Source organism: Rhea pennata, unplaced genomic scaffold, assembly GCF_028389875.1.
Source record: "Rhea pennata isolate bPtePen1 unplaced genomic scaffold, bPtePen1.pri scaffold_33, whole genome shotgun sequence".
Classification (NCBI taxonomy): Eukaryota; Metazoa; Chordata; class Aves; order Rheiformes; family Rheidae; genus Rhea; species Rhea pennata.
The window spans coordinates 1,143,424-1,169,548 of record NW_026907680.1 but is presented as its reverse complement, the minus strand read 5'-3'; the positions used below and the strand labels follow the sequence as shown (position 1 = coordinate 1,169,548).

The following is a 26,125-nucleotide window of genomic DNA, read 5'->3' as shown; positions in this document are numbered from 1 at the left end:
CAAGGAACATCCAGATTTTTACAGATGAAATGGGAATTACACACTCCATGCAGACTCCAGTCTAGCGGTAAGGTAGAAAGAATGAACCAAACACTTAAAAGACATATTTCAAGACTGTGTCAGGAAACCCATCTTAAATGGGTAGATGTATTACCAATGGCCTTGATGAGAATAAGAATAACCCTGAGAATAAAAGAGGGAGTAAGCCCTTTTGAAACACTTTACGGGAAACCTTACCCAATTAATGAAATAGGGGGACGAAGTGATCAAATGCATGTAAGAGGGGAAGAAATGTTGAGAGAGTATTTATTGTCTTTGTCTCGGGTACTAACATCTTTACATAGGTACCTTAATCAACGTACCCCCCTTCCATTGGACTCCCCTGTGCATGACTTCAAGCCTGGGCATCTAGCTTATATTCGGACATGGAAAGAAGAACCACTAAGAGAAAAGTGGAAAGGACCTTACCTGGTGCTTCTGACAACTCCTACTGCAGTAAAGGTGGAGGGAATAAGTTCCTGGACCCACTATTCCCGAATACAGAAGGCACCTTTGAATGACTCGTGGACTGCCACACCCACAAGATAGCTCCCAAGAGAAGAATACAGAAGTTACAAAAGTGATGAACTGCACTTGGAAAATTGAACTCTTTTATATGGAAATAGAGTGCTCTTAAGTGTTACTAGGTGTTATTTTGCATTCTGATAGTATTGTTAATTATAGATAGAGCTGATTTACAAGAATATTGATTTGTTTAATTTAATTTGTTTGCTATAGAGTTAAGATGGAAAATGAGGACATTGTTAACTTTGTTATGCACGCTCATTGGTACAGCTAACCTGATTTTGTAGCTTATACGGGCCTTCAGAAAAAGTGACTCAGATATTACTATTTGCTTCTCTATTCCCCAAATCTCCTGGATTACCCATGCCATGGGAAATACTTAGAATTAACTTAACATCCATGTAAGAATAATTGAAGTTGTTTAAATGAGACTTGCTAGATAAGTGATATTAACAAGTCTCAGAGGGGGGAATTGCTAGAGAAATACTGTGAGAAAAAACCTTGCAAATAGTTAACAGGACTCAAGGACAAGGGAGAGAGAAAAACAGTACTGCAAAGGATAACCAGCTACAGCTAAATAACCTTCATGAAACCACAGCGCTGTGAAGATTGCGAGGGGTAGGTAAGACAAAAACAGCAGAATATCCCAGAAGTGACCTTAGGTTCATTAAGGCTTATTAACATACTAAATTTCACACCCCTAAATGAATAATGAGATGGAAATGACATGATAATGATATTACCGCCTCTTCTTCGCTTCCTATGCTAATTAACAAGAATGTGAAAGCACAAGCGCAGAGCAATTACCTGAGTTAACGAAACTGTAACCAATAGAAAGATTTGTATAAAATACTCCCTGGAAAGCGTGTGTAAATCAAGAATGGGACGGGGAGGAGGTGTGCTAGCTTTGTGGATTTACCACCTAGCCCCCATCTCTGCGCAGAAATGAAATAAACAAATACCTCGACCCTGTGTGTCTATTGGTTGCTTGCACATCGGGTAACAGAACCCAGATTTTGGGACAACAGTATCGCAGTTTTACCCCTCTGTTTAAAAAAATAAACCACATCAACTTCTAACCCCCTTTTCGATTTGCCTGAATTTGCAATGGCTTCCCCCCCTTTAAAAGCAGGGCCTGCTCTTTGAAACAAAGGCAAGTGTTTTCCCCCAAAAGCCAATTCCGCAGAAGGGGAACGGCGGCACGTGCAGGCGTGGTGAGACGCTCGCGCAGGCGTTGTTCCGCAGCGGGGACGTTCCACTGCTGCCCGAGCTTTGAGACCGTCACTGCAACGGGAACCGCAGCTTGGCCGGCGGCCCCAGAGCTTGACTCGTTCCGGAGAAGCCAGAGGCTCTGGCCAGGCGGCGGCCGCTCGCCCCCAGGAGAAAAAAAGAGAAAAAAGCCATTTCTGGGCACGCTCTGGTGAGGCAGCAGGAACTTCGGGATGTTCCCCGAAGTTCCTGGGATGAGCCCACGCAGGTGTATCCACTCTGGTTTCATGCAGGGATGCTGAAGCCACAGGCCAGTCTGCAAGGCCCTAAAAGTAAGGAGCTGCTAGCAGAAAAGCTAATGTGAGAAATAAAAGAATTTTTAAAAAATTAAAAAGCAAAGGCAGGGTAACGTTCTAGTCGTACTCAATCACCCACAACATCTTCTGTCTCGTAAGATGGTCACATTTGAATGGTATGGTTATTTTGTTTTGTTTTAAATCTATTTTAAAAATACCTACTGAAACCAGCAAGTCAAAAATTTTTCTCTTTCCCTTATATCTGCGGTGGAGACACCTGAAGCATCCAGAGAGGTCACAAAATCCAATTATTCCAATGAGCAGGGATAAAAGACAACGTCCTTTCAGATCGCATGTAATTAAATTAACCAAAAATCAGTGTAAGCGCTAACTTGGCGCCTGTTATGCCCGTCTGGAATCTCTTGGATCTTGTGAATCCGGCAGTTGGCCGCGTTGCAGTAACTGTCTTTTCAAGGGACTGCTCGCCAGCGAGCGGCTGGGTACAACTGCGGGAGACACGTCCCAGCTGCGCTGCTGCATTCCACCCTCAAACGCGGCAAGCGCGGGTTCATTGCTGAGCCCTGCGGGCAGTTAAGCTCTTTAGAGTGCTTGAAGAGTAAATGCAACAGAAATAGCAAGGGGGGTTTAAATACGATTTGTTAAGGTGAGGAGCCAAATAGAAAAGACCTGCCTGGAGTTCCTGTTTAGATACATTTCATCAGTAAAAAACAATACAACGTTTTACAGAGTATCCTCCCCAAAACTGTACAGAAATTACAAACATTTCCCCTCTGTCCATAAAGCAGAGTTTAAATTATCCCATTTCATAGTCCATATTCAAGGCAACAAGTGAAACGATGCTGCTCAGTTCGTCTTGTCGGAGAAGCAGGATCGTTCTTCTGAGCTGCAGTCCTGCTAGAGATGTTACTCTCCAAACACCCCTAGAACGTTGACTCCTGATGCACCAAAATTCACTCGCCTGCAAAAACAGCATTATAACGATAAGACACAAGTAAGTTAAAGCTCCTATTTAAAACAAATCTTCATTACAAGAAAAACTGCCAATCCCGCACATCAGCATTTTAACATTTATGTAGGTATCGTGTTTCACCTCGAATTAAAGACAGCTCTTTCAGAACAAAAAAGTCCGGACATTGCTTTTATGTCAGTGCAGCTTTCACTGTGCACTCGAAACTCCTCTTGTTATGCCAAAAACAAGAGATTACAGCACTATGGCAGTGTCTGTCTCCTGTTTATAAATAGCACAGTACTTCTAGCAAGAAGGTAGCAACCTGGTTGTCTGGCCAAGGCCACTGTTCCGCAGCATGGACTCCACAGGATTTTTCAGCCAGCACAAGACCAAAGAAAAGCACAAAACATTTCCTGCACGCTCATGCACACAAAACTGACATGATTTTGTAAAAAGGCTGCCATTACTTAAAATGAGAAGAGCATTTTAATTCCATCAGTATCGTCCTATGATAGCAACTTCAGTTACGGTATTTCAAAACAGAAAGCTCCTGCTCAGATCTCGTGCGCAGCGCAATGATACGGAACGTTTGACACTTACCCAAGCATCCCAGATTCTTTTGTCTTTATGATGTACAGAAACATAAGCAATGTATGGAACATGTTGTTTCTGCCCTGAATACCACGGGAAGAGAAAAAAACTTGGAAATGAAATCACATGCAAACAACCACACTAATATCTTAGAATGTCTTATTTAAAACAACTGTCATCCCCTGTCCTGATCTTAGGTGGAGCAGCACAATTTTTCCTTCAAAATGTTTTGCAAGATACATATACTGCAGTGTGCACCCTGTCGGCCTGTTATATCATCAGAGATGAGAAAAAACTATAACAGAGACCTCGCGAAATGGTATTACAGCTTAGACTGCTGGGGTTTTGCCTCAATTCTTATCTTTCAATTAGGCAAACACCAGAAAAAGACCAAGCTTGTTTTCTAGATGGATTATCACCCTCAAATATTTTTAAATGCTTTTTAAAAGAGCTTTTCTGAAATCAGAAAATCAAGTCACAATCGGGGCTCAATCATAAAATCAAGATGTACAGGAAAAGTCTAGTATTTTGATATTGAGATTAGATGTTTCCCTCCAAAAGCTCGTACAGACAAGCATCAGTCTCGTTGGCACTGAGGAATAGCAACACACCTCAGAGCTTACATAAATTAGGATTTTAGAATAAATCATCAGAAAATAAACAACAAGAGGAAGCTGCTGCCTGGGCACTGATGTACCTAAGTTAGGCACTGAAGCTATCATTCAGCAGCAGACTAAATACCACACGATGGCCAAAGATCGTGGTAACATTTGCTTTCTGCACTGAGCCAGCCTACATATTCAATGGATGTGGCTAGTTCCAAAGGAAAAGGAAGAATGAAAAAGAAACAGATCAGGTCTGCTCAAGGTTTCCTGACAGCAGAAAAAACTAACGCGATCATACCTCGGGCAGATTGTAGACCTGGCGGTGGTAGATCAGCTCATAGTGGGGTGGATTGATGTTGCTTTGGTAGATGCAAAATACATTTTCATTTGTAATGTCTGTGAATTAAAGTTTTAAAATAAGATAGGGATTTTAAGAGCGCTGATGGGATCCAAGCAGGAAACAGCAGCTAAACAAGCAGTCCAAGAATGCCAATACCTGGTTTATCTGGTGTTTGAACAAAGTGTTGGGCAGTGAAGGTTTTGCCATCGGGGTATTTGGGGCTAGGGGGCAGTCTGGCATCGAGGTAAGTGCAGAATATGTGCATAAGGATCTGTGCAAACAAAAACAAATCTCATTTTAGTATCATTAAGAAGACTGACAGGACAGCAGCTTTCTTTCCATAATCTCAGACATTAGTTAGGGTATTTGAGAGTCTGTTGCTGCATCATGGACTTAATTAATCCCACCATGTTTAGAAGCCCAAGGTAGCTTAACACTTAGAGCACTGAATTCAATGGTCCAGGGCACGCCACAGATGTCAAGACAAGTTTATTCTTCCTGTAAATGAAACCCTTTCAGTCACAACACGTTAAAAAGGTGCTGCATGTGAACTGAACTCCTGACATACAAGTAACTATCTTCACATCTCACAGAATTTGCAGAGTCACAGATCTGAATAGCATATGTAGGACAAACTACAAGATACCTGATTTCATGATGGTTTCTACGCTAGCTGCAAAGATTTGGCGTAGAGAGGCCGATCCGATCTAATGACAACTTTTCCAAACACTACACTTACCCAGCAAGTTGCTCCTCTCTTGTCAAAAATGGCAAAACAAAATCAATGGACAAACTTGGACTGCTCATGAATCTTACAGCTCTCAACATTTTGGAAGAAAGTCCTAGAACAAGTATCTTCTTAGCTAACAGCGAGAAAATCGCAGTACTGCATGTTGTGTTTTAACTCTTACAGTAGACTTCTCAACATTCTTTGGGTGCAGCGTGACCAAATTACTCTGTAGTATGATACCTCCTGTGTTCAACATAGGATTTGTTTGGCAGACAGAAGAATTTCTATGGGCTAAATGCCCAAAGCCTCAAGAGGTCTAGCGGAAATTATTGCTTTAAGTTGCACGCAATGAGACTAACATTACCGTTAAAAACTCTTCATTTGGCACTTATTGTCTTAAGTTAATGCCAAAGCTTCGAGACAAGTGTTCAATATTAATTTCATCTGTTATATCAGAACTTCTTTCCCAGAATCTTTACAAGTTTAGTACATTGTGCAGTACTATCTCTCTTAGCTGGTTTCATTAAAAGACAATGAATTCAGGGTGTGATGGTCTGTGTTACGGTCTTTAATACTTTCAAACTGCTCAGCTTGCTCTCTACCAAGATAGCCAGAGCTGCTTCCCAGCTTGTCAGTCCCAAATATTTAGTCATCTTCACAACTAGAAAATCAAATCTTATTTCAAGACAGATTTTGCTCAGCTTTAGCTTCCAGCAATTCAATCTTGTTGCATCTTTGTCAGCAAGGTTGTAAAACTTGCATATGAATCTTCTTTCTGCTTCTCCCCAGTAACTGAACATCTATAGAGGGAATCAAATCACCTGAACTCTCCTTTCAAATACAGAGTTCAACTGAAGAGTCACACGTGAAGCTTGTTCTCCACTCCCTGGATTATCTTGTGGCCTTTCTTTTAACTATTTCAGCTGAATTTTCAAGTCACTATATTCACTGAAGTGCTTTCTCCTGACCTTTTGCATTAATTGGCTAAGCATGACTACAAGTCTGTTCTCAAGTACGATAATGTAATCCCTGTGGATCTCTCAAGAAACATTACTGAATTAAATAAACATCAAGACACGCCACTTAATCCGTTCGTTCTTCTAACCATTACAGCACAGGAAAATTTTAAGGTTCATCTTGCATGAGAAATGATGAGGTTTGGTTAAAGCAGACTTTTTTTCTTTTCTTTTTTTTTTTTTCTTTTTTTTTTTTAATAAGGTAAGAATATTGCTCTAACAAATCCGCAACCTTCTGTCAGGTTGCTCCCAAAACAGTTACCTGACTGACATCTCAGATGAGTCTAAATAAGAGGCCGGCTTAAGACTAAGACATGAAATCGCATTTTTGTGATCTGCACAATGTCCAATCTCATTGGCATTATTCCTTGCATAATTTCACTGACTACAATGGGATTATCAGGATCGGGAGGCAAACAGGATTTTGACCATGTTCCTCAAAAGACTTAATTGCTACCACACACAAAAATCTACCCTGAAAGACACACTTTAGGAAGTTATATTAAGCCTTCTTTGAAAACTTACAGCACAGTCAGTGGGCAAGTCAGCATCCCACTTACGGCCCTTGAAATCTCCTCCTCTGTTCCATCGGAATGAGCTCATGTATCCTCCCTGAGAAAGCTCTGAAAAAACAAAATTTATTCAGCTACTGGAGGTTGAAGGTGCAAGGAGGACATATTTGACACTAGCTTCAAGAACACTGCATGTATTTTCAGTGCACAAAATAGGAAAAATTAAACTAAGGAAGTGCTTATAAAGTTAGGGGAGTGGAGTTTACAAGGTATTTTTTATTGGTAATTAATGAAGGGATTATATAGGACACTTCACACCCCAAACTGAGAGAAGAAATAAAAACTTCCATGCCAAGTCCCACATCATTACATTGGTCTGAAAAGAGGAAGTTGCAAAAACTACCTCTGCTACTTGAAAAGCAGCTCTTCTCCCTGCTGTGACTGTAGTTCAAACCTCTTAATTGACGGGGTATCTGACACCGCCGACGCTTGACCCAGCTAATGGAAACGTTTTAAAGTCAGTATGGTTGACCACATACCTTTGATCCTTTCCACCAAATACTCTTGGTTCGCTGCAATATCCAAATACTGCATTATAGCGTACAGAGTTGGCATGACTGGAGCTTTAACAAGCGCTGCTTGTTTCAGATTGCTGATGCTGGCTTCTGCATGCGACAAGAGCCAGCACGACATCTGCATCCACGACAGAAATTTGAACATTCTCCCTTACAAGGCGTTAACAAATGCAATGTTACAAGGAGGAACTGGCTTTTTTGTCTCACTGTTTACTAAGGTAACTTACTAAGATAATTTACTAAGATTTATACAAAGTTAACAGCTTATCCAATACTCCAAATGTTTGTTTCCAATCCCAGTGAAGTACTAGCTGTCTCCCTTAAACCACACAACATAAACGCTATGCAGCACTGTGCGGTCGCAAAAGACGACAGACCCTTATCTGAAGGGCTTGCATTCCATAAGAAAACAGAAACATATGGTGTGAAAAAGGGAAGAAGTAACATCCATTTTAAAGAGCAGTAGGAGAGCAGCAAGGTGGAGATGAGGTCAGTAAGTGATCAGTTTTTCACAGGCACCACAACAGGTGCAGATCTTGAGGACAGACTACAAACAGGCCCCCACCAAAAAAAAAAAAAAAAAAAAAAGTAGGCTTTGTTTAAATGAAGCATATCAAATCCTGCTCTTGATTGAGGGGGAATATGCATGTGATAAGGCAATGGAAGGAGTTCCTTCAGAGTTGCACTATGAAATTTTAGCTAGAATTCTAGCTCATCAAAATGCTTAAAAAGGAGGGGGGGGAACCCCAAAACAGCAAAAACCAACTGCCCCAACCAAAAGATCTTTTCTTCTAATGCCCATAGCTCTCCAAAATCCACCTGAGATTATCCTCCCCAACCCCACTTAGTGCTACACCTAGTACTTAAATAATCTTTAATGCATCTTAATCTTAAAATGATCTTAGATCTTAAATGCAAATGATTAATAACCTATCTGTGATAATAGAATTATTCTAAGTTAAAATAAATTAATAAATAAAATTTAATGTATCTTAACCTTAAAATGATCTTAGATCTTAAATGCAAACGATTAATCGCCTGTGATAACAGAATTAATTTAAGTTAAAATAAATAAATAAATAAATACTTCCTAGGTCTATAGATTTATTATTATCACAGTCATAAGATGACTTCTCAGTTCTTAAACACTATTTGGATACAATGTATCACATCTTAGTTTTCATAAAACTTTTTGTGGCCTGTTTGCTTTCAGACAAGATAGCAGGTAACAATTTAAGGAAGTAACAGCAATAGGTTTTTCAGGAAGTAGCTGATTTTAAGGAAGTTTGGAAAGACACATACTAACGGAGACAGAGAGGGCTGACAGGCAACCATCCTTGCAACGTGTGATAGTTTTCTGACAGTTTAAGATACAAGGATGTTAATCTGAGCCTTTAACTCTCCAGGAATGAATTCAGAGGAAACAAGAGGCTTAAGAATTTTATGCTATTGCAGCATCAGCATGCCTTTATCAGTATTTCCAGAAATCCTATGAAGAATCCTTCCAGTTTAGTAAAATGCATTACATGAAGCAAAGATCACACCAATACAAACAGGAAACGGAACTGTAATTCTTAGCAGACTTGTTTTCTATACTACCTATGCAGTGCCCTGCTATGGGGTGGCCTGCTACCAACCACCACAGGGAACCCCCCAGTTACTCTATCATCATACCTCCAACCTGCATTTCTGGGTACCCCATTCTTCTCAGCTGACTGCTCACAGACTCAATCTCTTGTACAAGTGGCACTAAAATAGTCTCATTAATCCACTAGGAAAGAGAAATGCAAAAATTAAAAAGCTTAGAAGCAACAAGAATGTGACAAAAATGTTAGTTTACTCTCTAGTCAGCATCACTGTTACAATCACAAAGGAGTTTAACAACAGGAACTTTGAAGTCAACCAAAGAGGAAAAGTAATTAAGAGCATCAATTTAGATAGGGGTGATTGGCTCTAGAAACACCCTCTAAAATGCCAAAAATTCACTATAGAGGACTTGGGAAAACAAATCTCCAGAAAGCAGTGATACTGATAAAGCTTTCCTGAACAATGAGAAAAGGGGTATTCTGAGGCACTGCACGACACTCATAGTGGTAATTTAAACTTTCATGGGCCCACTCCCTCTCAAAACCCTTTCAGGAAATGAAGGGCCTGATAAACACAGTATGTGACACTTGTATATGACACAGTTTGGGAACTGAAGCCAAGCTGCCTGTAGGTTTATGAACAGATGCTTAGGAATCTGGTACAGAACAGTCATAACCCCACATCTCATAGAAATCTTTTACTTTTCACTCGTCCCACTACTTAGAAGAACTACATACGTGATAGTTGCTGACTGAAGGGGTAATTCAAAGTTAGGCTTACAAATTATTTTGTCATAGTATGTGATTGTATTTCCTCTGCTAAAGCAATTGCCTAGACCAAAATTTTCTTTTTGTTTTTTTATTACACTCCTCAAGGCTGTTGGAAAAAGTCAACGGGCTGGCATTTCCCATGCTTTATTTGAGTCCAGAAGGAGTTTGAAATACAGGAGAAAAAAAAACAGAAAAAATTCAGAAAACTGGGTTGTAGAAAGAAAAAACAAGTCTTTTCACATCCACTGTGTGTTAAGATGCACGTGTCTTCATTCAAAGGTGGGTGAACTTTACAGCTGTAAAGTTTTCAGAACAGAAAACACCTAGGTCAGCAAGTGCAAAAGTTCAGGTTGAAAATGTGTCCTAATACTTCTTTGTTACAAGCATGCTGTTCTAGTCTCCATGTCCAAGCCCACCCTAATCCTCAAACAGACTCAAATATGTAATTCTTCTCACTTCCTTAGGTATACAGGGAGCACTGAGGTACTTTTTCATTCTGCTGTACCTATTCTAACAGCAAGAACAGGCAGTTCATAGGGACAGGACTTACACTTCTGAACCTAGCGGTCCAGGAATCCAGGTAATCAAGCTGTCGTCGATTCACGATCACCCTTGCCCAAACCTATGGAAAGAACATTATTACCTACATACAGCAACCTAACAGAATACTAAAGAGTTTTTAGGGCCTACGACGTTTTCTGACCGCAGCCACAGCACATAATGCAAATTGCATTTGTTCCAGAACTCTCATCTAATGGCTGTATCATGTGAATTCTACAGTAGCTTACCATACTACTCTCCTACTCTCTTTTCACAGTACACTAAATCTCCCGTGAGTCCAAACGCACAGTTTTGCGTTCCCTGCTCTGTTAGGATAAAATTGGTCCAAGTTGCAGGGTAGACTAAGTTAATGTACGACATAAAGAAAACAGATCAAATTTAATTAAAAGCTACGTTAATGACATTCTTTTGAATCAGACTTATTCCAGACACAAATGTAAAGGAGAACAATTTTACACACCTTCAACTATTTCACTACATTAGGTACAGGTCAGTTTCCAGTCATTTTTTATGTCACAAGTTTATTTTATCCAGAGGACAAAATGGTAAAAAAAAGTTCCACAACCACCATTCTTGAGTTGAACTCGAAGTCTGTCTGTTCTCAGACACACAGTAATATTAAACAACTTCAGATAAAATAATTCTGAAGAGTTGGCCAAACCAACAGAAGTTTCCAGCTTTCCACCGTGGCCTACACGGTGAGTATTAGTTAATTACAAAGACCACAAAGCATGAAACCTGAAATTCTCTCAGGAGTCACTTTTCCACCTAAACACAGGTACCTTGCTCACCAAGGAAGAAATCATTTTACAATTTTACAATTGTAAAATTTTACAGTCCGGAATTTGAAATGTATACCCCTTGTGGCAAAAAGTCTTACAAGCTGTATGAAGATGGTTAAATGCTATAGGATTTCTCCCTTTCTAGCACCGTTGACGGAGTTCACATTTGGATGGAGCCACATATTTTAGAGCCCTGTTTTTCTCTCTTGGCTCCTTTGGTGCTGAGCTTACTTCTTCTGCAGTCAGTGGAGAGCTCAGACGAGCTTCGTCCTTGTGTGCTGACGGAGCTTGGGGCATGCAAGCCACCTGATACTGGTACTTTCTCAGCACCTGTGCTTGCTCTACTAAGGAACGGCTGTAGTTCCAAAAGGTTGGGCTGCTGGAAGGAGAGCTGGAACATGAACTTGCTGAAATGACATTGAACAGCCATAAAATTATCACCAAGTAATCACAGAAGCAACACTGCAGGCAATAGGTCACTATATTAAGGCTTTGACAGGAGAGATGTGCTCATGAATTATCATAAATACATACACCAAAATCTGTCTGCATAAACACTGATTTCATCTTTATATTAATAAGGCACTGTCCCTATCCCAGACAAAAACTGCCTGCAGGTAATTCACCACCTTTAGCTCAACTGCCTTCTCCACAAAATATCCCTCCCATCGAGGTGATAAAGCCCTTCAACTCATTGTAGTCCACTATACACAACAAATGCTACAGAGATTATTAGTATATCTATAATATAGACTAGTACTTCAGCAGCTCTCTTTCTGTGCAGGAATCTTTTCCAACTTTTCTCATCCACTCCTCATCAATAAAACCAACATCCCCTCCTTGCCAAACTCTTCAGGCTACATGAAGTTATTTACGTACCCAATTGAAGTCTACGCTGTTTCTCTTCTTCGCTTCGAAGGTACTTTTGCAGTGACTTGCGGTCTGTGATTTCATCATCTTGACTCATACGGGAATTATACCGCATTGGTGAAAAGTGGCAACGAGACCTTAGCCCGGTGCTTTCCACTGGCCCAACACTTGAGGCATATGGTGAACCAGTAGGAGAAGAGCTGAAGCTGGAAAGCTTTGGGAAACAAAAGCAAACAGTTGTGTCACATGAGGAAAGTGAGAGTTCCATTTTGACTTTATAAACTAAATGAATAGATCGACTCAACATAAGAATTGATTACTCTGCTGACTGCTGCTATAAAATATGCTCTCGTTTGGGGGAAGGTTTTTGCTATTTTGTAGTTACATTCTAGTTTCTTATTTTTGCTGTGCTCTGAAACAAACTAGCTACTCTAAAACAAATAAATTAACACCAGGGAAAGAGGATGAATACTGACAAGACAAATTTCATCTGCTTTGCAAACAAAGCGAACACACACACAGGACCCTCCACTGCTGGCCGCACACCTCCAATGGCTTACAGCACAACACAAGGACACGATAAGCAAAGCCAAACCGTTCCCCTTGAAGCCACCTTGGTCATTACCTTACTGTAGCTGCTGCTTGGTGAATAGGTTAAAGCACTGCTATAAGAAGCGCTGTTGCTTGACAGAGCCTGCCGCTGAGGGCTGTACCCTGAGATACAACCAGAAGTAAACTTTGGACTGGCCCTGAAGGGCCGGGATGGGCTGTAACTCAGCACAGTTTGACCCTGGACTCTAGGAGAAGGCGTAGAAGAAGGGACTTTCTTCGCTGCCAGCTCACGTGCTGGAATTATTTGTACTGCTGCAATAAGCAAAAAAACCCACAATCAGCACTGTACATGCAGCAGCCCAGAACTCTCCTCCTCACTTTAAATACACAGCAAAACACACATACACAACTCTCTTCCCTTAAGGAAATTCTAGGACACTAAAAAGACTATTCTAGTCTGACCCCTACAGGATTCAGCAGTCAACCCCAAAGACATAAAAATCAGAAAACTGGGACACGTGATCATAATTCAATACAAATTCTACAATTTAAAATTTCAGTTAAATTCTACCAAGCACCTTTGCATAGCCCGAGGCAATTATTTAACTTATTTGGTCAGCTACTCTACCTGCCTGCTTCATGTGTCTTTAGCACATCTAATGTCTCATTTACCTGTGCAAACCCAGATATTACACTCCTCAGCTGCGGTGATATAACCCTACTCCCGTATCTGCCGCTCTTTCTCTGGAGGCAGCCTAGTAGTATGTAACACATTGTACTAGCACCTTGCTTTTGCTGTATTTTCAAACTCTGCCAAGTTTTTCTATATTTGACAACATCACTTAGACATTCAGAACTTTTCAGAGCAACTGCTCTCTAGCCTGTCATTTTCAGACTGCACACTAAGGTCTCTTTTCTCTTTCTAATTTGGCGCTCTCCAGTCAGTATGATGATAGTAGGATACCAAATTTAAATACAAACCTATACACTCTGCCTTGTTCTCAATCCCATTTATAGGTTACAAATTCCTTGTCCAGCTTCATAAAGTTTAAGTCTCTCTCACTGCCCTTTAACAGCCCACTCTCCTTTTCTCCTTTTGTATTGGTTGTTTCCTCTCCACTTCTCCCCTTAATTGCTCATCAATTTATCACTTTTATTTTGAATTTTTATAGGCTGCAGTTAGTTCATCTTACTGCTCTTGTCAGATGAGGTAACTGAGAACTCACTTCACTAAAGATTCATGGGCTTGAGAAAGATATCATCTTTAAAAAAAGTATTTATAATTTATAACACCTACCTGCATTCTGCATCCCTAGAAGGATCTGCTGTCTACGAGTCATGACCAAGGTAGTTGGTGCCATTGTGTACTTGAAGTACATCCAAAAATCAAATAAGGCATTCAGACTGAACAGGGATACAAGCGCAAGCTCTAGAACAAACACAAAGGTTTTTATCATGCTAGGCACCATAAACAGGAGTAACAGTAAATGATCTGAGAAAACAAGTTTATACACAAATCAAGAATAGTTTATTGTTAGGGCTACCAATAACTGCCAGTCTGAGCACGGACGTAAGACAACTTCTCCTTTTCATGCAAGAACCATTAGAGATAAATTTCCTTTCTATATTGAAATTCATTTCTGTTGCTACAATATGTATTTGTAAAAGCGAAAGGTATTTTCCAGACAGGATACAAAGCACTGCAATGAAGTTTCATGCTATTTATCAAGTGTCTTCTGCCAAACCTTCTGTCACTCGTTACCTGACATTGCTCTCACTCTTCTTCCTTTTCATCCGCTAATAGTATTAGATACAATTACTTTTGAGCCTACTCATTTGAAACCAAATTTGATTATTTGGAAATGTCCTGCAGCCCTACAATACAACACAGCGCTACTATTTCAACTATTCCCCAAAGCCTTATTGCACACATTAAACACATTTAAGGTAGGAAACCTGTTCTTCACACTCTTTCTTACTTGTCACTAAAATGATGAAATTCCAACAGCACCAAAAGGGATAAAGGAAAACAAAATGAAGCTTGGTTATTAAAAAACAACAACAACAACGAAAAACCCCAAACCTTAAAAGTGCTTTCCCCAGCAAGAAGAATGAAGGCTGAAACCTTCCCTCCTCCCTAAAACTAATTCATATGCTGTGACAACTCACCAATATACCAGAGCGGCCAAAATGCGATGTTGTAATAGGAACTTATAAGTTTTCCAGTCCTAAAAAGAAAAGGAAGAAGCGATCAATTTAACAGTAACTGGGTCCTATGAAATATTTAAGCATATACAAAGTAGAATGCTTTACTTAGTTGAGTCAGATATAACAATCAACATACATGTCAGTATATATCATCCCCCCAACAGACATATTAAGGAGGCCCCAGGCCCAGACCACTTTCCGCTCTTCAGCCTCCCTCCTAATCTTCACAGTCCTGTCAAGGAGCGAAGCTGCAGAAATCTGTTCTGCCGCCATTGTCTGCAACAGGAAGCACACAAAGAAAGTTAAAGATTGAAAATTTATATACAGTTAGATTCTCACTCTGTACAAGACCTTTAAAAAAGTAAAAAAGCAAAAAGAAATTACATAAAAGGACTTCACATTGAGGTACCAAATCGTGTGTAGTGTTAAGAATGAGCTTCAGTGGTTTAAAAACAAAAAACAAAAAACAAAAACAAAAAACCCAAAACAATATTCCTCTTATAAACTGCATAAGCACTGTCACCTCTTCACAGTGAAACAGTTTCCATTTTCTCCACTGAGGTACAGAGGACAGAAAAGAGAGCCAGATTCCAACAGCGTTTTTGAGAAATAGCATTTTTCGGAATGCTGAGGCAACACTGCCTTCTCCAAGCAAGGAAAACAGACCAAGAAAACATCTTGCACAACCTGGCAGTTTTCCTACTGAAAACACCCACCTATCTCCTTCTGTCAGCTCAGGACAGCTCTGTACCCTCCCCACACCCTCCCCCCTTTACACCACAAAATGCCCTATGTAACAGAAATAACGCTTCCTGCATATTCTACTCCTCTCATCACTCTAGCACACACCATGCCACACACACACACACACACACGCGGGCGCGCTTGTCACCCGCCGGCAGCCCGCCGCACTCCCAGGCCTCGCTGCCAGGCCCTGAGTCGGCAGCGACACCGCCGCTCCGCTCCGCTCCGCCCCCGAGGGCGCCGCGGCCCAGGCCCAGGCCCAGGCCCCGCCCGCCGCCCCCACCGCAGCCGCCTCCAACGATTGGTCGCGCGGACGTGACGTCACCGGAATCAGTTCTGCGGGGGGAGGCGGGGCGGGGGGGAACGCCGTTGCCGGGGAGATGCCGTTAACGGCGGGGGGGGGGAGGGGGGCGGGGGAGACGACTCCGCTTTTGAAAAACAACGTTCGCCCGTGCACAGCCCGGCCGCTTTCCTACTGAAAACCCCCGCCCGTGTCCGTCTCCAGACCCTCCGCACACCACCCCGCCTTTACGCCACAAAATGCCGCACACAACAGCAGTAACACTGGCCACTTTCCCTGCTCCTCCCATCAGCGCAGGAAACTGCCACGCCTCCCCCGGCCACAGGCTTCAAAACCTCTCAGCTACTTCGTCGCTGAACACAAACATACAAGAGTTACCTCAGAGAACACGCGGTTTGACTGAAATGACAGGATTTCACACGCACAGCCCTCTCCCACCTCCACCACCCTAGACCCTTCCCCACACCCCCCCCACTCTGGCACACACCACGACACGCACGGACACTTGTCACCTGCCAGCGGCCCGCCGCGCTCCCAGGCCTCGCTGACAGGCCCTGAGCGCGCACGCCCCGGCTCCCCCGCAGCCAAACCCCGCCGACCACAAGCAGACTCGGCCCCGCAACCAGCAGGCGCCCCGGGAGGGCGGCGACACCGCCGCTCCGCTCCGCTCCGCCCCCGAGGGCGCCCAGGCCCCGCCCCAGGCCCAGGCTCCGCCTGCCGCCCTCACCGCAGCCGCCCTCACCGCAGCCACCTCCAACGATTGGTCGCGCGGACCCGTGACGTCACCGTAGGCAGTTCTGCGGGGGCGGGGACGCCGTTGCCAGGGGGATGCCATTGCCAGGGGAACGCCGATCCCAGCCGGATGCCGTTGCCAGGGGGATGCCATTGCCAGGGGAACGCCGATCCCAGCCGGACGCCGTTGCCAGGGAGACGCTCGCGCAGCCGCCCCGGACGCTCGGCCGATGGCGCCTGCCCGACCCGGCCGCAAGCGGCCCCAGGCACCATGGCGGCCCCAGCGCGTCGGCCGCGACGCCCCCCGCGCCCTGCCGCCCGCCTTGGCCGCCACCGGCCGTGCCCACACCCGGCCGTACCCTTCCCCTGCTCGGCTCCCACTACGGCCGCGTGCGGGCACACCCCCCGGCTGCCCCACGCCAGAGCCTGGCCAAACGTGTTGCTCCTGCCTGCAAACCTCACCACGAGGAGCAGGGAGGAATAAAAGCACCGCTGGCGGCTGAAAGGGAGCACAACGAGTTACAGCAGACCGCTCTGTGAGCGCGGGCCAGCGGACAACCTCAGCTGCTCCAAAACCCTTCCTGCCTTTGCCTCAGATCCCAAGCACCAACCTGAAAGTAAGAAAGCCTAAAAAAGGAGATTAACTACAAGCCTAGACCGCACAGTTATCGATAAACACAGTGTCTAACGCTTGGCCACTCTGTGCAGTGTGCTGTAGGTGACCCTGCTTGAGCAGGGGGGGTTGGACGAGATGATCTCCAGAGGCCCCTTCCAACCTCCACCCTTCGATGATTCTGTGATGGGCGCTTTCTCTCGCAGCTCCTGCTGTGGGGGTAATGGAAAATGCGTGGAGGACAAAGAGGCTAGAAGCTGGTCTGAGGTGCGGATCCTTACCGAGGCTTGTCAGTCTGCAGAGAGAAGGGGACTCGATGCTCATGTAGTGCTGATGAAAGTCTCCCTGAGCAGGCTCTCAAGCAAAGCTCCTGCATTTGCAGATGCGCACGCACCAGATGGAACGATGAAGCCTGGTCCTCCAGAATCGCCATTGCTAGTGAGGGGCCGCAGGCTTTGCCCTGACTTGGGCTTGCTGGAGTGTCAAGGTGGAGCAGCGTGGCACTTGGAGGAGGCTCTCCTTCAGCAGCTTAAAGGCCTGCCAGCTTTCCTGAGCTCCTTTGCCCTTCTGAGCTGCCTCCCCTGGCATCCCCCTAGCAGGTCTCTGCAGAAGGGGAAGCCTGCTCACCTCAAGGCCAGCCTCTGGGCTCTGCTGCTCTCCTTCCTACCTGCCCTCAGGCTCTGCAACTCCACTAGTTCCCGGGTGCTACAGCCCAGGTGGCCATGGTCTCTGCTGGCACCAAGCCTCCGGGGTGGCCGCTTCCCCTTCTGGCCCTGGGCACCCGCCTTCTTCCCCTCACGCCCACAAAAGCCCAGCACTCAAGGGCACCCAAGACACACACAAGAGCTGGCAGTTCCCTGCCACCACGCAGCCAGCACTGGGCCCCAGCAAGGGGGGCCCAGGCTCAAGCACTTCCTCCCCTCAGAGGTGTACAGCAGCTTTTTCCTCCTCTCCCCACAGGCCCCTTGAACCCAGGACATGCGTTGGCCATGGCACGGCCCTCTCCACGCCTCTCCCCAGCACCAACAAGACGCAGCACACCCCTAGGCCACAGCCACCGCAGCTGCAGCTGCAGCCAAAGAGCCACAGCACGACCGCGGCGGAGAGCTGCCCTGGCAGCAGCCCCTGAGCCCTGACTCCTCAGCTCTGCTCTTCAGGACTCCCCAAAGCTCCCACGCTGCAAACGGACGAGCTCACCACACACCCAGCCAAGAGCCACCCGACTTGGGGCAGTTGGTTTAATTCAGCTGCAGAGAACTTCCTGGGTGCTCGCGTGGCTCACAAGCAGTGCTGCTGCTGCTGCTGCTGCTGCCGTTGTGGCTGCTGCTGTGGCCACTGCCGCTGCCCCTGGGGCTCCCACTGCCGTTGATGCTCTGTCTGACACTGGGTCTTCGTGTGCCGCTGCCACTGCCAGTGGGGCTGCTGTTGAGTCCAGAATTGGAGCTTCCGCTGCCACTGCTGCTACGAGCGGGTTTCCCGCTGTGTCCAACATTGCAGCTCCCACTGTCACTGCCGCTGTGTTTGCCGCTGGCACTTGGGCTGCCGCTGTGCCCGCCACTGGGGCTCCCAGTGACGCTGCCACCGCCAGTGGATCTGCTGCTGCGTCTGCCACTGGGGCTTCCACGGCTGCTGCCGCTGTGTCCGGCACTGCCACTGGGGCTGCCACTTGGTCTGACAGTGGGGCTTCCAGTGCCACTGGGGCTGCAACTGGGGCTGCCACTGTGTTTGACAGTGGGGTTTCCAGTGCCCCTGCCATTGACACTGGGGTGCCGCTGTGTCTTACAGTGGGGCTTCCAGTGCCACTGCCATTGACACTGGGGCTGCCGCTGTGTCTTACAGTGGGGCTTCCAGTGCCACTGCCATTGACACTGGGGCTGCCGCTTGGTCTGACAGTGGGGCTTCCAGTGCCACTGCCATTGACACTGGGGCTGCCGCTCTGTCTGCCACCGGGGCTCCCGCTGCCACTGCCACGCTGCTTGCTACTGACACTGGGGCTGCCGTTCTCTTTTGCAGTGGGGCTTCCACTGCCGCTGCCTCTGGGTCCCTTCGGGGTGCTGCACCCAATGGGAGGGGTCCTGAGCCTTGCACTGGGGGACTTTCCACAGGGGGGCATTGCATGGGGGGGGAGGGGAGGAAGGTCCCTTTTGGGTGTTGCACCCACAGGGAGGGATCCTGGACATTGCACTGGGGGGGGGTGGCTTTCCATGGCAGGGGTGTTGCACCTGGGGGACGATTTGCACAGTGTGCGGGGGTCCCTCCTGGGTTGGGCTGCAGCGGGTGCTGGAGTGCATGAGCCTGGGAAGGGGGTGGGGTTTTTTTCGGGGGGGGGGGGGAAGCAGGGGCTCCGGTGCGGCGCCAGGGCTGCAGGGGATCGAACGCGCGGCGCCTCCCAGGCTCGGCTTAGCGCGGCTCAGCCTGGCCCGGCCCGTCCTGGCCGCTGCCTCTCTTGCAGCCGCTGCCGGGGAGCCGGAGGTGCGGGGCGAGGGCCCGCGGTGGGGCTCGCCCTGCGACCGCCGCTGCGCCGCCATTAACGACCCGCATGGCGACCTGCCCTCGGCCTCCCACCCCCATGGCATCCTCGCCCCCCGCATCCTCGCCCTCCGCATCCTGCCCGGTAGGGAGCCCGGCGGCGGCAGCGGTGAGGGGGGTCCGCGCGGGGGGTCCCTGTGCCAGCGCCCACACCCGCTCGCCTCTCGCCCGCAGTCGTCACCCGCCAGCAGCACTTGAACGAGGTGCCGGCGTGCGAGAGCTGCGGGGCAAAGACCACGCTGACGGCCGAGAGCGCGGTGGAGGCCAACAAGCTCTCCAACGACGTCAAGGTGGGTCCGTCCCCCCGCGGCCCATGCCCATCCTGCTGCACGGGAGGGGAGGGGGTCTTTTCTTTGGCCGCGACCTTCTCCTCTCTGCAGTTCGGCTTCAAGAAGTGGAAGAGCCACGCGACCGCCCGGCCCTGGGAGGACCGCTCGGAGATCAGGAAGGAGCTCTACTCCAACCTGAACGTCATCCGCGGCTTTGGAGGTGGGCGGCCGCTGAGGCTCTAGGGTTCGCGGCAAAACCCTGTTGGGAGGAGGGAGCCCGGTTAACACCCCCCCCCCCCCCCCGCCGTGCACGTGGCGAAGCGGCTGGCGGAGCAGCGGAGGGGCCGGTCGCTGTCTGCAGGCTCCACGGTGACGTTGGGCAGCGTCCTCTACGCGCTGCTCTTCGGCTGGTGGCTGGCGCTCCTCTACGTCCTGGTGGCCGCCGAGATGTTCCTCACCGTCGTGGGGGCTCCTTACGGTGAGTCTTCCCCAGGTGCCCGTCCCCGGTGCGACCGGGCCGGGCTGTCGTGGTGGGAGACGGGACGTGCGCGTCGGGGTCCTGCCCCGCGTCCCGATGCCGCTGTCCCCGCAGGGCGGCTCTGCAGGGACCTGGGCAGCTACTTCCTCTGGCCCTTCAGCAAAGTGATCCAGTGGGTGGAGGTAACGGCCGGGTGCCGTCCGTACGTCCGTCCCCGCCAGCCCCTCCTCACTCTCCGCCAGGGTCCCGCCGCGGAGGCCGACGGCACCCGGGAGACCTCGGCCCTGCTCGGCGGCCCAGCGCCCGGCCGCTGGTGCCCCGCGGACCCCGGCTACCGGGTGAGCGCCCGGCGCGGGAGGTGCTGGACGGGGCCCGAGGGGCGGCTCTTTGGGAGCCCGGCTGCTCCCGTTTGGCTTTTTCCACCCTAAAAAACTGCCGCCACCGGGCCGTCCTTGCAGCAACGCGCTGCCGCTGCTGCCGTGTGGCTCTGCCTGGGCTACCCGGCGCTGGCAGTGGCCCACGGGCTCGTCTGCTTCGTCGCCTGGCTCCTCTTCTTCCTCATCTCCGTCACCAAGATGAGCACCCGCACGGCCCACCGGGTGCTGCTGCCGCCCCCGGAGCGGGTACGAATCCGGCGCCCGCGCATGGTGGGTGGCCCCTGGTGCTGGGGGTGGAGGGTCCCCTCTCGATGGGCTGGCTTTTGGCAGGGGGGGACACCCAGACCAGTGTCACCCGCTTGGTTTCCATCGCCCCGCTGCCGCCGCTGCAGACGAACGTGCCGCTGGAGGCGGAGGTGATCAAGTGCTGCTACCGCGCCATCAACGCCTACTACTACAAGTACGCCATGGACGGCATCAACGTCTTCGCTGTCAGTGTCCTTTTCCCCCCTGCTTCCTTTTTGTGTATAGGGGGGGACACGTCAACTGGGCACCACCTTGAGGTACCACCCCTCAAAAACCACCGACCCCCCCCACTTCGGACACGTCCTTGATGGCCGCCGCAGACCTGCTGCCGCTGGTGGTGGTGACGCTGGTGCTGGGCTACGTGGACGGGCGCAACTGGGTGACGAGCTCGCCCGTGAAGTTCGCCCTGGCGCTGCTCTCCATCATGCCCCTCTCCTACTACATCGGCATGGCCATCGCCAGGTGAGCAGCTGCCTGGTGCCGGGGCCGCCCCGCGGCGCTGCTTCCCGCCCCATTGACCCTTTGCGCTTCCCGTCCCCGCAGCATCTCGGTGCAGAGCAACGTCGCGGTGGGGGCGGTGGTGAACGCCACGTTTGGCTCCATCACAGAGCTCACCTTCTACATCACAGCGCTCATCAAGGGCGCCCGCAAGTGCTACGAGGAGATCGTCAAGGTGGAGCTGACGGGCACCCTGGTGGGCTGCGTCCTCCTGGTCCTGGTGAGCCCGGCGGGGAGGAGGCGCTTGTGTCACGAAAGCCCCCGTCCTCCAGCGTGGGAGGAGAGGACCTCCTCGCCGAGGTCACACTGACAGCCATGTTCTCTCCGAGGGCTTGTGCACGGTCATAGGAGGCATCCGGCACCAGGAGCAGAGGTTCAACAGCCGCTCGGCGGGTGTCAGCTCGGCCCTGCTCTTCCTCTCCGTGGGAGGTGAGTGCCCTGGCAGTGGTGCCGTCGGGGGGAAGATGTCCCACGCCATGGCCTGGCGCCCACTTCCACCTCTCCTGCCAGCAGGCGTCTTCGCCCCGATGCTCTTCTCCAAGGTGTACGGGAGGCTGGTGTGCGGCGAGTGCCACAACATCACCCAGAACGCGCTGGGCCACTACCTCTGCAAGAGCTGCCACTTCGACCTGGTAAGCCCCCAAACCGCGGCACCCACGGGCGCCCGTAGCCCGCCCGGCTCCTTGCCGGCGGCCCGCAACGGGCACTGCAGGGTGCCCAGGGCACGGCCATGGCGCTCGCCCCGCTGATGGGCTCTCCGTTGCAGGTGCAGAACAACAGCATGCTCTACTACAGCCACATCCAGTGAGTGTCCTGGGGTGGACCCGGTCCCCGTGTCGGGGTGGCACTTCGTGGGTTGGCTCACAGGTCCTCGGGGAGCTGCCTGGTCGCGGGCAGGGCGTCCTCCCTCCTGGGGATGGCACCGCTGTGCCTGTCTGGTCCCAGGGCTGGACCACGCTGCGTCCATCTCCCTCTGTCCTGGGACAGCCGCCGGTGTTCTCAGCTCTGTGTGGTGCAGGGGAACGCCGGGGCCTCCAAAGGGCTCTCGCGTGGGGCTGAGCGCCGTGTCCCGCAGGCCCCTGGTGTACACAGTGTCCCTGCTGCTCCCTGCCGCCTACCTCATCGGCCTCTTCTTCACCCTGAAAACTCACTCGCACATCTATGACATCCACATCAGCGACTGTCACAGTGAGTGCCGCCCCGGCTCCGCTCGGCGAGTCCTCTGCTCCCCTTCCCACGCTGGGAGGCTCACATGGGGTTTCTGACTCATCCCTGCTCCTTTCCCCCAGGGCCCAGCCACCACCACAGCGCCGTGGTCCACTGGTCTTGGTGGAGGGCACTGGTCATCCTCCTGCTGTCCATGCTGAACATCCCTTTCCTGCTTGAAACAAGCATCTGAATAATCACAGAGCTGAGCAGAAACTCTTCACTCGCTCTTCACTTTCTATCACAGAAAGGCCCAGCACTTCCAGTGCCACCAGCAGGAGGGCCCCAGAGGCTCTGCTGGTGTGTTCACGGAGAGCAAGGTGCAACAGCGTGTGTATTCCAAAACTACATTCACCACTGCTGCCTTTGAAGGCAGGACTGGGCGATGTTGGGCAGGGCTCAGTGAACCCATGGGAAGGGCTCTTGCAAGCCAGCGCCCATAGCACAAGGCTTTTGCAGGAAGCACGCTGGAAAAGAAGGGCCCCCAGTAGTGACACTTACTGCTCTGGCATTCTCGTCCACTTCATTCCAGGCCACTCAGTAGGTGCTCCACCTTCTGAAGATGGCTTCCTCCCGCCTGGCACTGCCTTCTGGGCAGAGCACTCTGGGGTGCCTAGGAATGGACTGCAAATACACACCGCGGGGAGGTGGCATGAGCACAGGGGGAGTAGGGTCCCCATTTCAGCCTGACAAGTTGGGCACCTGCTTCTGCCGCAGAAGGCAGTTCTGTAGCAGAAGCACGTGGGTCCCACTGACTGGGGTCACATCCACAGGAATGGGGATCACCCCCTAACAAAACACCCAGGGCTGCACGTTATGCCCAAAGTAGAGCTCTGGACAGAACCAGAGCAAAAATTTCTCTCCATGCAGGAAGGCGAGCAGCAGGGTCATCTGGCAGGACAGGCTCCAAGGCACAGCATTACGTGCTGTGCTGCCAGCTACATTAGCCACTGCTCCGTGGCCCCAGGGACTCTGTTCCGGGATGGGCAATGGTTTGCTGCCTGTCTTCCTTAGTCCGGTGGCCTTACGAGGTCATCCTACAAGGGACAGCCTAAGCTGGAATACAGCCACACCGCTGTTGTGTTAAGGCAGGATCAAAGCAGAGAGGAAAGGTGTCAGGCTCTCACTCTGGTGCCAGGGCACATGTCTGGCTTCATTCTCCCTCTGTCATAGTTTCTTAATTCTGTCTTCAACACTTGAACTGCACCATATTCAGTGTTGCAGAGGTGGGAGGGGACCAGGTCTTGGGGAAGACTTTGCAAGGTACCTATTTACCACTAGCTCACCATGACATGGTACCCATCTACCTGCACCCAAACCTCTTCTGCTCACTGGAGCTTTAATGGGCAGCAAGTGCTGTGAGCCTGGAGAGTGGCCCTCTCCTCCAGCAGCAGCTGCTGGTGCATCCATCAACTGCTCATAGCTCACCTCTTCAGTAGAGCCACCCTGCTGTCTTCAAGTGTTTTGCTGGCAGAGCTCTAGCCATGCGTCATAGCCTGTGTTACACATCAGGGCTGCGAACGTTACAGAGCAACAGTCAGTGACTTGCTTTGCTGATAAAAGGTGATACAAATCTTTCCTAGTGATGGGAGGCACCTTTCTGTCTTCAAAAGCATCCCCCAAAATAAGCTGCAGCCATCTTCAGGGCGGTGGTGGTGGGGTGCTGCTAACAGTGCAAAGCCAAAATCATGTGTGCATGAACACACAGCAGCCTCTAAGCCTGTGTGTGGGGCAGGTCATCCCTCCCCTCCCAGAGCCCTGGGGTGGCTGCTGCAGCATGGGGACAAGTGTTTGAAGGCTGAGTAAAGCGCCTTGCTGCTTCACCCCACAACTGACTTGTTTTCAGAGGCAGCGCTGGAGAGCATGCAGCTCTGGTTTGAGGGCTTGCTGCTAGGTAAGGCAATGCTTTTGTGCATCTTGACTATTTGAACGATTCAAGGTTCCTGCTGGCGCACACGAGCTGGGGGACCTTTGCTGCTTTGGGGCCTAGCTCTGCCACATAGCTAGAAGGAGGATAAATTACTCCAGGCTTTGCTTGCCCGGGCTCCTGCTTGGCTTCGGCTGCCACTGCTGTTGCTGGAGGCCTGGCTCCATCATCTTCAAACAAGGCTGTCTTAAAGTACTAGTTTCTCCTTTCTAAGAGCAAATCTGCCTTTTAAAAAGAAAACCTTCCATGATGTCAGCGTGTTGCTACCTTTGCCAGAGCAGGGCTGTTTTCCTAAGGAGCAGAGGCTTTTGCTGGGCTTCCCTTCAGGGTAAAAGGGTGCTGACAGGAAGGCTCCCGGGAAGGCTCAGAGCAGAGGCTGGGGAAGAACCTTCCCTTCTGCGAAAACAGAGCTGCCATAGCCCCCACAGAGCCCTCCTGTCCTCCCTAGCAGGACTGCCCTGCACATTGCCCTAGAGTTTAGTGAGCTGCCTTCCCCTGTGCTTGCCTCTCTCTTCTCTCCATTCTGTCCTGGATCAGCCTTTTGGCTCTTCCCTGGACAAAAGCCTGCCAGATCATTTAGCTCTTTGCCCATATTCCCCTGCAGCTGCTCTTGTGTGGAATGGAGGGGCTGCTGTGAGCAAGAGCAACGGGTATTTCTGCAGTTCTGAGAGGCAGCTTCTTCTCTGTAGCATGGAAACATGGGCTGCCCTTGCCAGCAGCAAGAGCCTTTCCTTGGCAGCATCTCACCTCTCTTTCTCACCTTTGCAGATGAAAATACGCAGGGATTCAATCCTGACAGCCACTAAAGCAGCTTCGATTGTGTCCCTTGAACCTCTTCCAAGTATTTTTCCAATGTGAGTACTTTCCCTTCTTTCTTTCCCCCTGCCTGACAAAGGCAGCAGCCTCTCCGCACAGGTTTGTTAGGGCTGCATTGCCAGGGCTGGGGGAGGCTGTTCTGAAAGTGCTTTGGGAACAAGTCTTTCCAGCGGCTGGGTCCCACCTGCCTGCAGGCATGCTCTGCCTTCATCTGGGCTCTGTGGGTGAGGATAGGGTTCTGCAGAACTCTGTGATGTTGTCCACCTGCTAAGGGCTTTGTGTGTAAATGCTTGATGCCTTTCTGCTTCTTTGACACTGGGTGCCCAGCAATAATCCGTTGCCCACCCCTGAACACAGAGCCTTTGGGGCCACGGAGCAGTCTTGTAGTTGGCAGGACAGCAGGTAATGATGTGTTTCAGAGCCTGTCCTTGCAGATGACCCTGCTGCTCTCCTCACTGCCTGGAGAGAGTCTCCCTTGGGCTCCTGGAGCTCTCCTTCAGGCATGACGTGCAGCCCCAGGTGCTTTGGTGGGAGGTGATGCACTGATGTGGCCCCAGTCAGTGGGAGCCCTGTGCTTCTGCTGCAGAATTG

At 49.5% G+C, this 26,125-nt stretch overlaps 2 protein-coding genes across 2 annotated transcripts in view; one reads left to right on the top strand and one right to left on the bottom strand.

Moving 5' to 3' along the window:
• Nucleotides 1-2,993: 2,993 nt before the first annotated feature.
• Nucleotides 2,994-16,788, bottom strand: LOC134154678 (transmembrane protein 209-like). The gene is made up of 16 exons (XM_062601358.1): nucleotides 16,526-16,788; nucleotides 15,766-15,818; nucleotides 14,875-15,001; nucleotides 14,700-14,758; nucleotides 13,828-13,959; nucleotides 12,604-12,842; nucleotides 11,984-12,192; nucleotides 11,340-11,511; nucleotides 10,316-10,387; nucleotides 9,083-9,179; nucleotides 7,373-7,498; nucleotides 6,847-6,944; nucleotides 4,732-4,846; nucleotides 4,534-4,631; nucleotides 3,640-3,713; nucleotides 2,994-3,048 (listed from the first exon to the last, which is right to left on the bottom strand). Exons 1-16 carry the CDS (start codon nucleotides 16,786-16,788, stop codon nucleotides 2,994-2,996), a joined length of 1,989 nt encoding a protein of 662 aa, XP_062457342.1.
• The window catches only part of LOC134154677 (uncharacterized), a 22,691-nt gene continuing 13,352 nt past the window's right edge, over nucleotides 16,787-26,125 (top strand). The window contains exons 1-16 of the mRNA XM_062601357.1: nucleotides 16,787-16,802; nucleotides 19,581-19,700; nucleotides 19,802-19,947; nucleotides 20,038-20,146; nucleotides 20,288-20,404; nucleotides 20,519-20,586; nucleotides 20,647-20,742; nucleotides 20,863-21,051; nucleotides 21,174-21,276; nucleotides 21,408-21,549; nucleotides 21,631-21,805; nucleotides 21,915-22,014; nucleotides 22,099-22,217; nucleotides 22,352-22,389; nucleotides 22,661-22,773; nucleotides 22,875-22,941. Coding sequence (XP_062457341.1) covers nucleotides 16,787-16,802; nucleotides 19,581-19,700; nucleotides 19,802-19,947; nucleotides 20,038-20,146; nucleotides 20,288-20,404; nucleotides 20,519-20,586; nucleotides 20,647-20,742; nucleotides 20,863-21,051; nucleotides 21,174-21,276; nucleotides 21,408-21,549; nucleotides 21,631-21,805; nucleotides 21,915-22,014; nucleotides 22,099-22,217; nucleotides 22,352-22,389; nucleotides 22,661-22,773; nucleotides 22,875-22,941 — 1,718 coding nt within the window. The remainder of the gene's footprint in view (nucleotides 16,803-19,580; nucleotides 19,701-19,801; nucleotides 19,948-20,037; nucleotides 20,147-20,287; nucleotides 20,405-20,518; nucleotides 20,587-20,646; nucleotides 20,743-20,862; nucleotides 21,052-21,173; nucleotides 21,277-21,407; nucleotides 21,550-21,630; nucleotides 21,806-21,914; nucleotides 22,015-22,098; nucleotides 22,218-22,351; nucleotides 22,390-22,660; nucleotides 22,774-22,874; nucleotides 22,942-26,125) is intronic.

What these genes read in the sequence shown, in the direction of transcription:
- LOC134154678 (XM_062601358.1), bottom strand. Translation starts at nt 16,788, where the DNA reads ATGGTGCCTGGGGCCGCTTGCGGCCGGGTCGGGCAGGCGCCATCGGCC. An exon ending in AATCGTTGGAGGCGGCTGCG is followed by an intron (nt 15,002 to 15,765) that starts GTGGGGGCGGCG and finishes CAATGGCGGCAG; the next exon opens with AACAGATTTCTGCAGCTTCG. An exon ending in CCCAGAAATGCAGGTTGGAG is followed by an intron (nt 7,499 to 9,082) that starts GTATGATGATAG and finishes TGTCGCATGCAG; the next exon opens with AAGCCAGCATCAGCAATCTG.